The sequence below is a fragment of the Macrobrachium rosenbergii genome, chromosome 4 (genome assembly GCF_040412425.1).
Source record: "Macrobrachium rosenbergii isolate ZJJX-2024 chromosome 4, ASM4041242v1, whole genome shotgun sequence".
Classification (NCBI taxonomy): domain Eukaryota; kingdom Metazoa; phylum Arthropoda; class Malacostraca; order Decapoda; family Palaemonidae; genus Macrobrachium; species Macrobrachium rosenbergii.
The window spans coordinates 43,090,247-43,103,593 of NC_089744.1; the positions used below are offsets into that span (position 1 = coordinate 43,090,247).

The 13,347-nt window shown below is 37.3% G+C and overlaps 1 protein-coding gene across 1 annotated transcript in view; it reads right to left on the reverse strand.

Moving 5' to 3' along the window:
- LOC136833538 (protein DENND6A) overlaps positions 1–12,781 on the reverse strand; it is a 97,283-nt gene extending 84,502 nt beyond the window's left edge. Inside the window, exon 1 of the mRNA XM_067095764.1 lies at positions 12,508–12,781. Within this exon, the coding sequence (XP_066951865.1) occupies positions 12,508–12,621 (114 nt within the window). The 5' untranslated portion in view covers positions 12,622–12,781. The remainder of the gene's footprint in view (positions 1–12,507) is intronic.
- Positions 12,782–13,347: the final 566 nt, after the last annotated feature.

Here is a 13,347-nt window from a genome sequence, read left to right on the forward strand (position 1 = left end):
TACTACGACAACAGTGCGCCATGTAAAGTGCACTGACGGCACATCCCGCCCACGGGGCCCTGCCCTATAGCAAACAATTCAATGTACCTTAGATTTATTCACGAAAACAAAAGTTTCTGGTAGAACACTAATTATCTACCGTATTTACTGACGACCAACTATTCTCAAAAAGGACTTCCCAGTATCAACCTCGGGACTGAAATAGGCTTTAAATATACAAGAAATCGATTTACAAGCCAATACAAGAAATCAATTTGCAAGCCAAAGTCCCGAGGTTTAATCTTGCATCAGCAGGGTTTTATGACCAAATGGGCTAAAAGCTCAACACTTCCGTGTGACAACATACGATAACTCGAGAATCAATGTGGTGATACTCAAGATCTACAGAACTGCAGGCCTTGGCATTTCTTACAAAGTATTAGACATCGACGCCGAAAAAAATGATAGGTAACGAACGTTAAATTATCTGGAAAATTTAGATACTCTCGGACTCATTCATGCAAGTAACGTCCGATGTTATTATCAGAACCACGGTCTAGAAACATACCGTGACAAGAACTACCACAAAAATGTAAATGGTTTGCAAAGTTCAGGTTTACATAGTGTCTTAGCAATTTTTGAAAAGGCTATTAATCTTTCCTGCGTGTCATCAAAACAAATCTGTAATAACTGTAAGCATGGAATTTTTTGCTGGGCTCTGTACGCAGGGTCAAAATTCGATATGTGGTTTTCATGTCAACCCATAAAATGATGTTTTTTTCCAGTTATTCATCCTCCAATTTCGGGTTCTGATCACCGAGTATTCTTACATTTCCTCAGTAAAGCAGCATTGTTTTGTTTAGATGGAGAGATTCATCGATGTAAAAACAAATTTCCATTAGCATCGTGTCACTTTTACACAGCCATGTAAGGATACGGCTCAATTACAGACATCGATGTATCCTCTGAAGTGAATGTAGCCTACGCCTCTTTCTTGTCCAACTAATTCTCTCTCTCTCTCTCTCTCTCTCTCTCTCTCTCTCTCTCTCTCTCTCTCTCTCTCTCTCCTTACCGATATTCAACCTCCACAAGATAAGCTGGGTTAAAATGAAGCGCTTCTTGCTGCCTACTGATTTAGATGAATTAAATTATTAAAAACAAACAGAGCCCAGAATCCTTTACAATATTGCATCGAAAGGGTACGAAGAATCAGACAAACTCGGACCTACATATAAGAATCTACCTGGGAGGAATAGCCTACATACATATTCCAAGTTAAAAAGGAAAATGAATAATGCTTTAGATTAAAAAAGCTGGCCGAATATCAAGCTGAGGAAAACCAGGCGGTAGAGATTAACGAAATAACAGAATTTATCACATGCATACAAACAACAAGAGGTGAAAAGCAGAATTAGCACTTATCACATCACCGGAACAGATTTGTGAATACGCTACCAATCTGAGCAGAGTTTCGTCCCAATCTGACCAGAGTTTCGTCCTCGGACAAAATGAAATACATAGTAAAAGTCTGTCACTGGGCGTAAACGAACAACGCAACGGGGCAAATTCGAGCATATATACTTCGGTGAGAAAAGAAAAGAAAAGAAAAAAAAATCAGATCATTACCTTGACCCATGTACAAATACTATCACGATAGGGCAGCTATAGTCTTTGAAGCACTGTAATATCGCTGAGGTGGGACGAGTAAGGAATTCGGGCATTGTCAAACGTCTCGTTGCAATCATTTATAAGTTTTGCCTCGTTAGAGCTTGCTCAAGTGAAATAAAAAAAATGTTATTCATTTAAAGATAATCGAAACATTTGGCTTCACATATTTGCAGTACAAACCCAATTTATTTTCGTAAAAACAAAGAGATACGGCATAATTTTTGGCCGCCGCTACCAAACCTCAGTTTCCCCGACACGTGGTCAGCGAGGGCATTTAAAAGACCAGCTCGGTCAAAAACAAGAAGGGCGGTAGTGGTCGTCACTCAGATTAAAACACAATAGCCCCGTTATAGCAGCCAGCATCACTGGACAGCGTCGGTATGGACAGTCAAAACGGAAACAGATCTTCCCACTGCCAACATCTTCACTTTCGGGCCAAGGAAATTGTTTATAACATTAATATATAATCATGCCAACAATAAATAATTGTAAATATGAAATATGAACTGTAATCAAATGGCATGAAAAGCTATTTCTGCCGAACCACCCACGCAAATTTGGTGTTAATGCATTAAATACCCTATGGTATTATCATCAGAACTATGATCATTACTCCCAAAAAGCACAGCAAAGAAAAAAAGAATCAGTAAGAACAATTAAAATTTACTCAACGCTGTTTCTTTAGAAAAAGAAATACAGCAGATGACAGATCTCAGGTAAAGCCATAAACAAGGATTAACCTCGAGGGTGAGATTAAAAGGGATAAATAGACATTGCAGCGCTGTATTCTTTTCCTGGTCACACCCTAGCGATCTTACAATGTTTGAAAGACTATAGTGAAATAGCCTACCTGGGAGTCATCATCTTTACGCGCTTCACATGGCCTATTCATACCCAGAAAAGCATGAATTGTCGTAAACAGTCGGCGTGGATACTATACTCTGGCTACGAAAAATTGAGACTCGAAGGTGATTAACACTTCTGCCATTATTTCTTCAACCCGTTCAAACTTTTTGGGAAAAAGGGCGATAATTTGGTAGATTTGGCAGATTTTTTGAGCGGCGCCGCCATTTCCCCGTGTATGGATGATTAAGGGAAGTGACAACAGTTCACAGTAATAAGGGGATTGTCTGTCACCTCCCTCCATTCGTCATTATAAAAGCAAAACACGAAGATCAAAACATCATAGTTGGACCTTGCTGTACATTTTTTCAAAGTACGTACGTTAACACACATGCATGCATACATTACTTAAAAACGAAGTCACTTATAAACCAAAGCAAATAGCTGTACAGTACGCTCGAATATGTCCACTCTCAGGATTAACCTTAACTTCGAGGTTAATCCTCAAAAGGTACCCTTTTGGGTACCACCTTCGGCAAGATGGGAAAGGTGTCAACGTCGCTAATTATATTATAGGAATATCTCAGCCTTTCATAGCTAGAGTATAACAGATATGCTGTAGGCACGGAAGGCGCACAGGCATTACGCTAAAATGGTTGATAACTTGTACGATCTTCCGTGCTTCGCTAGACTAAAGGCTTTGAAACTAAGTAGCATCCAGCGTAAGCAAGAATGCTATAAAATTCTATACGTTTGTAAAATTAAGGAGGGCTTGCTTTTAAATCTACCAACACGCCCATTAAAACCTTTGCCTTTAATTCATCAAAATCCTAGAACTGGTATCAGATGCTCTGTGTCACAACCCAGCCGAAAATTCTCACACCTCTTCATTCGCACTTACGGCCTCTAACCTATTGAAATGTCTGACTGGCTGTATTTCAATTACTTAAAATCAAACCTCACATACATTCAAACCCAAGTTATACAAGTTCCTGAATATTCTACCGAATGAGAGAGCAATGCCAGCGCCCCTTTCAGCAACCCTAGTACTGGGTCTGGGTGTAACTCTAACTGAATCTGGTACCTTATACTCAATTCTGAAGTTACATCCCATATCAGTGCTTTCATTATTGAGCCCACAAGGTTTGAATTTTAAATTCACGTCAGAATTTGAATGGAAGCCAGGACTTTGAACAAGTACTTTCGTAGTTTATTCTACATTTTCAAGGTCGAACTTGAAAACGTAAAATAAACTAAGAAAGTACTGGTTCAAAGTCCCGGTTTTCACTCACTCACCTTCTGACGTGGATTTTATAATATTCTCAAGCACGCGTTCCTTCGTGCTGCACTGATATATATATATATATATATATATATATATATATATATATATATATATATATATATATATATATATATAGTGTGTGTGTGTGAAGGTTTGTGTCTGTATGAGATAACTTCTCATTCACAATCACGTACTAAAGGTTAAAGAATGGTTGTGAACTAAAAAATCCATAACGGAAGTAATGACTGCAATCAAACTCATCTTTCACCGCGATATATACACAATGCTCTGTTGGTAGCAACAGAAAAAGTATATTTTTTCCGCTCTCCCATGACCAGGGCGACAAGTGGAAATTTTTATTTCTGCGGACGCAATTACCATTCTTTGTAGCCATGAAGCGTTATTTCCCATATCACACTCACACAGTTTTCTGCCAAGGTCGTTGGCCTACTTAATTATAACTACGCAGTTCAAGAGATTAAAATCTCTCTCTCTCTCTCTCTCTCTCTCTCTCTCTCTCTCTCTCTCTCTCTATATATATCTATATATATATATATATATATATATATATATATATATATATATATGTGTGTGTGTGTGTGTGTGTGTGTGTGTGTGTGTGGGCTTGATGCGCACTGCCTAACATAAACATAGTGTACGATATACATTAAATAAGTCCTAATACAAACGTGTGCACATAACAAAATGCATTGTATACTGGAATGGGGGCATCTGTCATTGGAGAACAAAGACAATTGACTTATGACGAAGTGAAATTAGTAATGTGCGTTTCGAAACAAAGACCCAGCCTTAGGGAAGCGACATAAGTGAAGGCTCTCCCGTGACTTCCCAATAACAGCTAGAGATCATGTCCATAAAAGATCTATCGCCCCCCCCCCTCTCTCTCTCTCTCTCTTCAGATACCATCCTCTTTAAACCAGCACAGAAACACTGCAAATGCATCCATGACGTTTTTGGCGTCTCTAGGCTATAGAGAGATAACATTCAATCAACCCCTGACAGACAGTCATGACAAGGACAGAGAATGTTAATATCATTGTTATATAGTCATTAAATTTCCCTCATTTTTATTCCGCTAAACGTCAAATAGAGAGAGAGAGAGAGAGAGAGAGAGAGAGAGAGAGAGAGAGAGAGAGAGAGAGAGAGAGAGAGAGAGAGAGAGAGAGAGAATTTTTCCTATCAATTCATCCCCTCCCGAAACCCGACCATTTGGACCACCTTCAGGGCTAAAAATCCTGGCACCTACTCCAATCTTTAATGGTCTCATCCATTATTGTATGACGCGGGGACATTAATTTTCTTCCAATAAAATCTCTCTCTCTCTCTCTCTCAGTTTTCATCGCTCAGTTGACCCAAAATTCAATATTTCCACGACCTTGGAAACTTTTCCAGCCTGGCCTTGCAACACAATGGCCATGCGTAGTCACATGGAAATTAAATTATGAGAGAGAGAGAGAGAGAGAGAGAGAGAGAGAGAGAGAGAGAGAGAGAGAGAGAGAGAGAGAGAGAGAGAGAGACTGTCCTAGAATGGAGTGTTCTTGTAATCAAAATCTGGTAAGTTACAATGATTAACTAGCCTATACTACCAAGATGTAGGGGCTTGTAGGAATCTAAGGAACATACCACGGTTCTATGAGCGTCAAGAATATTGTTGCCAAGAAAACCCAGCCAAATTCCAGAAGGTGCAATGGAAAATACGCGCGGTAGAGAAACCTGAACCTTGTCCTGCCGTTGTAAGAAATATAATAACGAAAATCCGAAACAACGAACATTTAGTTCCCAAGGTCTAACAAAGCAAAATGGAAGAAATATCACAACTTGTCCCATGCTCCTACTTTCATCCTGGAGACCTTATGAAATTCTCTTATCAAAGTACGGCACAGCAATATCAGAAGTCCTTATTTTACTGTGAAACTGGTATGGTCTTCCTTTAAGTACTATTTAAGACAATTTTTAGCAAAAGAGTAATTGAGCACTTCAGAGCCCCATGCTTCAGTGCCTAGTCTTTTCGTCTTTTATGGCCGTTTTCGTTAGTAAAGATTTAAGTTTGCTGCTTTTACTTATTAGTTATTTCCTTCTTCGATTTTTCTTTTCTATGTATGGAAATAGCAAAATATACATATAAGAAGCGGCGAAAACAACTCTGAAACAAGCGTAAAAACACCTTCATACAACACAGCACTTCAAGGATAAAACAATGGATGATAGAGCCTGCAAACCTTCGTCAAATTCAACAAGTTTTGTTCACTCTTCCATGGCACTTTTAAGCCTGAATTATCATCAGATTTATACTGAATAGCAGGCTTCCAAAGTCTATTAACGGCAAACCGGTTGCCAATGTAACATCAGGTCAGAGATTAAAAAAAAAAACTAAATATAAATCATTGTTGCTTCTTATCCTGACACCAATTCGTGAAGTTTCAACTGTGAAGTGCCAAAGCTAAAGTATCTTTAAACTCTATTTCATGAATGTCTTATAGAAAGTAAATGCCTTTGTGAATCTCATAAAAGTATTGAAATTCCACTGTAATATGCTTCTGATAGCCAACAAGCCTGCCCCCTTAGAAATATCAAATGCATAATTTACATAATGATAATCCAATAATATTTAAATCAGATATTCAAGGTCAGTTACCGTTCCATGAGCAAAAGGCATTTTTTGCAGGTGGCGAATATCTCCCAACGGACGCTACCAAATCGAACCCGTCATTTCTTTCAAGTCACAACCTCACGAACGTGACGCGCAGACCTTGGACGACCCCATGTGGATCCTGGACGACCCCATGTGGGTCCTGGACGACCCTGCTTAGAGAACCCGCTGAAAGGGGATATTCACGACACCAGGCCCCAAACCCATTCGTATTCATCAAATTTTCTTCCTAAAACTCATCATTCGTGGTACCCCAAAGTATTTTGTTTGCTTACTTATTCACTGGCTGTATACTAACGAATGGTAACTGCTGAGTAATCATTCCTTCATGAACTTAGAAGCCGTACATCTTCCCAGCTCAAACTAACAAAATGACTGATTCTTGCTTGGCCTTGAACCGATCTTCTCAAGGTCGCGTATGGAAACTTTAAAAGGACTTCGTTATGAACCATATAAGCTTCCTTTCACCAATACTGTACCCAAACGACCATCTTCCAGAAATAACGGCCAAATTTAAAATAATGCATCTACGGTACACCATGAATTTTTCACGGATATAAAGAATTACCATCATTATTATATACACATGTATAAACTATAAAGATCAAATGTAACCAGCCATCTAAACACATTAAGTTCTAAGACGGAAGGCATTCATTTCAAAACAAGGCTCAAGGAATCGGGTGACTTGGGATGCCCTGTGACACAAACAAAGGATGAACTTCATGTTTCCCTACATCAAAAGCAGCCATTATGGGGATTTATTAAAACCTTGATGTTACTTCAAAGCAAAGAGATCTTCAATGAAAGGTCTTACTACACAATGGACTAACAATATATAATAAGCTCCTCACTAAATCATTAACCTAATGATTCCCAAAGAAAAAAAAGCTAATACAGAGAAAAATGAAAGTCAGCGATTCAACAGCAAACACTTGCTACCAAATCTGGCTCAATAAGGTCAAAGCATTAATCAACTCGTATAAATGATGTTTAAGGTTTCTATACGATGGGAAACATGCTGAGAACCCACGCAGAATCATGCAACTCAGGATCTCCTTTCTAAACGAAGTCAACTATGAACAAAGTTTAATCACCATTATGCTCCATAGTCCAACTGATAGGGTAATTAGCATCATCAAAGAACTACACTTGATATTAAACGTGAATAGAGACCATCGGTTTTTTTAACTGAATTGTGCAAACGTTAAATCGCGGAGGCACTATTGGCAAGGACAACGCAACATTCCATATTATTGTACTGCATACAGACAATTACGTACTACGAATGATACGAAAGCAATGACTCTCTCTTATAGATTCTCAGTCTAAGAGGCACCTTGTGTAGCCTACAGTGAACACGCGGTGAATTCATGTAACAAGAGAATTTGCTATAAGTGAACTAAATGACTTGTAGCTTTCTAAATATTCTGGCGAAATACAAAAAATGGGGAAAAACAGCATGTGCATATGTACAGTATATACACACAATGTGTTATATATATATATATATATATATATATATATATATATATATATATATATATATATATATATATATATATATATATATATATATATATATATATATATATATACACACACTGCAATAACCAAAATTTATTGGAAAAACTTGCTTCATGTTCACTTTTTAAGACGACTTTCATGATACTATTAGCCTATGCTTGTGACTGGTCAGAAACATTATTATCAATACCACAACACTCACACATTAAAAAACGACAAAATGTCATAAACCTGAATTGCAAGCTCATGACGTCGAAAATGCTAACTGCCATGTATTTCATTTGATAATTATTACTTTTGTACTTATTTCTAGCATCATTGTATTTTTATTAAAATGTTCGTTTTAGACAAAATTGTATTGTCATCATGCTATATAGTTCATTTCTGGACACCAATAACAATTTCCAAAGTGATGCAATTTTATTAAAATGTAAAGAATTCACGCATTGTGTGATTTATCCGCGAATTCTAAATTACGGACAAAAGAGATTACCATCATGAAGAACTTAATAAGACCACTGGGTCACATTTATAAATTCTTAGAGAGGCTCGACCAAATGGTTTGTTCTTAAATAAAAAATAGAAATTGGAGCGAGGTACGGATACATGCATAGGCCATATGGGTAAGGATGATTCTCATGGGAACACCAGCAAAGTAAGAGGAAAAAAGCAATGCAGCTGGGGCACAACGGAATTTTGTGAAGAACCTTTAATGCCATCTCCAGTAGGCAGCAAAAGGCACACTTTAAGAAGTAACCCGGCCAGACAAAAAGAGAAAGTAATATTAAACTAATAAAAAACATACAGCAGACACTGGTAAACAGTATCTAAAGTATGATAACCAAATATAAAAAGTGCAAAACATTATTATGGTGCTTCAAGGTGACAATAAAAAATACAAAAGCTCACATGCTCAGAAGTGGAAAGATGCTCTAGTTTAGGCCTATACTAAAGATCAAAAGGCTTCTAATCTAGTAATGGCAGAGGCATCAAAGCACGCTAGTAGAGTAAGGATGCTGACAATCTGCAAAACTCTAAGTACTGTACAGTAAGCAGTAAATCCTGAACTGATGACACTTACGATATCAGTGTTAGTTCCCAATGTAAATAAAATTTAGGGTTAATGACCTATGAAAAAATAGGCTGTTGATGTTCTAAAGGATAAATACCACTAAATGAAATAGGCCTACCAGTATTTCAGTTAGTGTTTTTTCAGATGGTACGTGTCCCATGCTGCTCCTTATATTGAGACGTGAAAACAATACTGTATAACTTAAAAGTGTAGCGTTGGGTTAACCATTTGTGCTAATGCCAGATGCCTAATTTCCTGACATCAATATCTGATATACTATTAGGTAGTGTACTTTTAATTATTATACCTGGCTTTCTTGGAACTTTAAAAGATATGTTTTCTAACCAATGCCAGATAGTAAGCATAAAGTCAAAGGTTACATTTGAGTTTAGTCGAAGGTAATACTAGTACTGTACTAATATTGTTAAATTCCGTATAAATAAAGTAAATGGACCTGACAACATTTTTAAAGCCAATAAATATGCAGCTTATCAATACGTAAATATGTCTATAGCCTATATAGCCTATGTTAATATACTTCTACTAGAACTAGCGTTAATACTTAGCTCCAGATCATACAACATTTCACCTCTGATATAACGAGGAATGCAGAATGCCTGGCGGAGCTGTTTAAGATTTTTTTTTATAATATTTCAAGTGACTTCAGTAACAAATATTGAGATAGTTACGTTTTGTTGGATGCTTTTGAAAATTATTCCAATTTACTTTCTGAGGAATAGGCTACTCTGCCAAAATTTACAAGGAAATAAGATGAAAAAAAAAAAAAAATCCAGAAATTTAATTTAATACAGTACCCTTCATCATGGTACCTTTTTAAGTTTGCACTACAATTCAGTTCTTAAAGTATCCTGACTACTGATAGCAAAGATTTCCTTTATGCAATATAATCAAAATGACTATTATATAAATATCATCAATGCATCGGTCATTAGTCATATCTGATGAATATGTAATGGTAAAATACAATCAAGTCAGGTTTCAATAATTTTGCTTTGGACACATTACAATGCACAAGTATGGGTCAGTAAAGGTTAGGAGGAAGGACTGTATAAATAAAATAAACTAAAATAAATCAGGTTGCTAGTTTCTTGCTTGTATAAATACCTTATAAATTAATAACAAAAGACAATTTTGAGTAGCCTAGAGAGAGGGGATTGCTAGGCTGCAACCTAAAATGACATTTCATCCAGAAATGTACTGTACTATCAAATACTGATTTCCAATTCCTCAGCAAGGTCTTTACTAGGCTATACTATCTACCAAGAGTTGCCAACCATCCCACAGCAATTTGTTGAGATTTACGGGTAACTGATTTAATCAACAAACAGACTAAGATACTGTAATAAAAAACAATTACTGTACTGCTAAAGAATATAAAGACAGTTGTTCTTTTTGTTGTAAGTGGCTGATGTTAGTAAAGGATACAGAGAGAAATGGCATAGGTTTTGGATTTAACTGACAAAATTCAAATTATACCCAATGAAAATTCATTTGGGACAGGTGTTTACCTTGGCTAGAAACAAATTACAGAAAAGGCACCCAATGATAGTTTTAATTCCTCAACAACTTGGAAGTAAATAGCAGAAATGGTCAAAAGATGGTCAATTTGCCATATTTTCCTTAGGACATGTGAATGTCAAGTTATACATTTACCTGTAAAAATATGAAGACTTGTGTCATACTCTAAGTCAAATGTTTGGACAGTTGTTTAGAAAGTGTTAAAATACTTCTTGGACACTGTTTGGGAAGGGTTAGGTCTTGAACTACATGTGCTATTCTGTACACAAACATTTGTCCAATTTTTTTTCTTCCTTGTTAAGGAATTGTTATTTTTAAACAAGTAAAAACTTACTCAATTTCTAGTGGTTTAGTTCCAAATAGCTTTCCGACACCTCCCAATTTTACCCAAATCTAATAGCCAGCATACTAAGTGATACCTTTTATATACAATATGAAGATGTAAAATCATGCTATCCATCTGGACATAATTCCTTCCACTGACAACTGTCTCCAGAAAGAAACAAAAAAACTACACACTGAAGGGCTCAACTGGGATAACCAAAAGTACCCCCTTGCCAGTTAGGGCCACATAGCCTACGTACGGTCAGGATGGGATCAAATTTTATTCATAGGCTATTTCTCTTTTACAACCTGTAGCATTCTGCGTCTGGTTATGATGAGGGTGGGATTAATGGGACTTGTCCCTGGTCTGGTAGGACAATGAACACTGTTATAATAAGGCTAAGTAAGGTAGGTTAATGATGCATATCTAGCCTATATTTTACTCTACAACTTAGTCCACAGTGCACTACCCTAGTCAGGTTCAATGGGAGAGGTTCAATTAACCATCTGATCATATAGGACCAGGCATCTTATGTTAGATTAGGTTAAGAAAATTATGGTTAGGATGCATTCCTGCATTTGGCCTCATGGCATCTTTATACTGTACCCATGTTTTTTTTTATCAGTAATGATTAGACAGAAACTGTTGTGTTCCCTGACCCCTTACCTGGAGCTTTATGCATTTGTGACCATTTCTATCCTGAATTTCACTTGATTTTGCCAACCCCAAACTCAAACCATCCTGGTTTCCCACTAGTGTCTTCCATGCTTGTTTAATAAACTGGGTTGAGGAAACATAAAAATGAATGGTTTACAGTAACATTAACAGCCTAGTTGGAAATGCATACCAGTAGGCACTCATAAAAATACTGGGGTGGTTTTCAAAATGATGGGGGCAGGCTCCAACATTACCTCCAAGCTGAAGTTTAGTCCATGCTTTTGATGTTCAGTGATACTTGGGGGCGTCCAGGGAGGGCAAAGCGCCCCCTGGCCAGGTTAGGGCACGGCACCTTAAATAAGGTTAGGAAGGTAGGCCTAAGGTCTGGTTCAGTCAGGACATGGCAATCCAGGAAAGGTTAAGTTTTTTTTGTCGGTAGAACCTGTGTCCGTCGTCGTGATGAAGTGGTTACGATTCATATATCTGGTATATATATAGGGAGGGGGACTACCTACCTGGCCAACAACCTTAACCCGACATCATAAAACTGCTTGAACAGATGTTGCTTTATCCCTAACTTGGTCAAAGCCAAGTGATATTGCCTTGTGCCTAGCCTATTTGGCTTTCCTATTACCGAGAATCATCAGTTAGACAACACCCACCCTGCAATAATGAAGACAATGATGCGCCTATTCTTGTTTCACCTGCCAACATACTGTAAAGCTACTAGGCTAAGGTTTGTTTGGGTTAGGACTATTTGTAGAAAACCAGCCTAGCCTAGTCTACGGTTCATCTTGAGCAATAAAACCAAAGAAAAAATTCCGGTCCAGCCTTCAAATTCCTAATTCATTGTTAAATAAGAACGGTTATTTCATCCTAAATAGACAACGGTCCGTGCAATCGTTTTTCATCTCAAACTGATTAAAACGCCTTCACATTACCTCCATAGCTTGGCCAAGCTCCAAATCGAAGGTAACAACACATATCGCATGTACCCAATTGCTGAAATTGTCCCAAGGTATCATTGGCACGTCCTTTTCGTCATTCGGCGGCATTTTGCCCAATATTTAAATTACGTGGTCACTTTCTAATATGGAAATAGGGATTTGTCCAACACTTTACACCTGGGATCTCTCACTGTAAACAAACCACTACTGAGTGATGGCTTCTGTCACTGCCAGGGTCCCACCTCGCTCTCTCGCGCTCGCTAAAGTAGCCAAATGAAAGTCCCCACTCATAGCTAAGCTTGGCTACTTTTATCGACGTTGTTTCATATTTGCTGGAAAATTATTGTTACCATTATTGCTAAGAAATTCGCAGTGTCGCGAATAACTATGATCAAAATCCACAATTATATAAATAAGTTGTATTATCTATATAAGATTAAAACAAAAGCTTTCAAACACCTGAACGTTGTTCCTCCTACGTTGAAAAAAAACTTTTTAACGTAAACACTGAGGTGGAACACCATTCAGGTGTTTGAAAGGATTTTTTTTATATTTTATAAATGATACAAATTATTTATATAATTGTAGATTATTATTTACCGACAGTAACCCTTCCTTCATTGAAATGACCGCTAATTCCCACTCATTCAATTTCTCCAATTACTTTTTCAGCGTATTTTATTTTTCTCCCGTGACAGAAAAAACAAGAAACGCTACTATTACTTCATTAGTAGTGCAATATGCAATAAAATTCTCTCTCTCTCTCTCTCTCTCTCTCTCTCTCTCTCTCTCTCTCTCTCTCTCTCTCTCTCTCTTATTTAACTTGCATAGTAC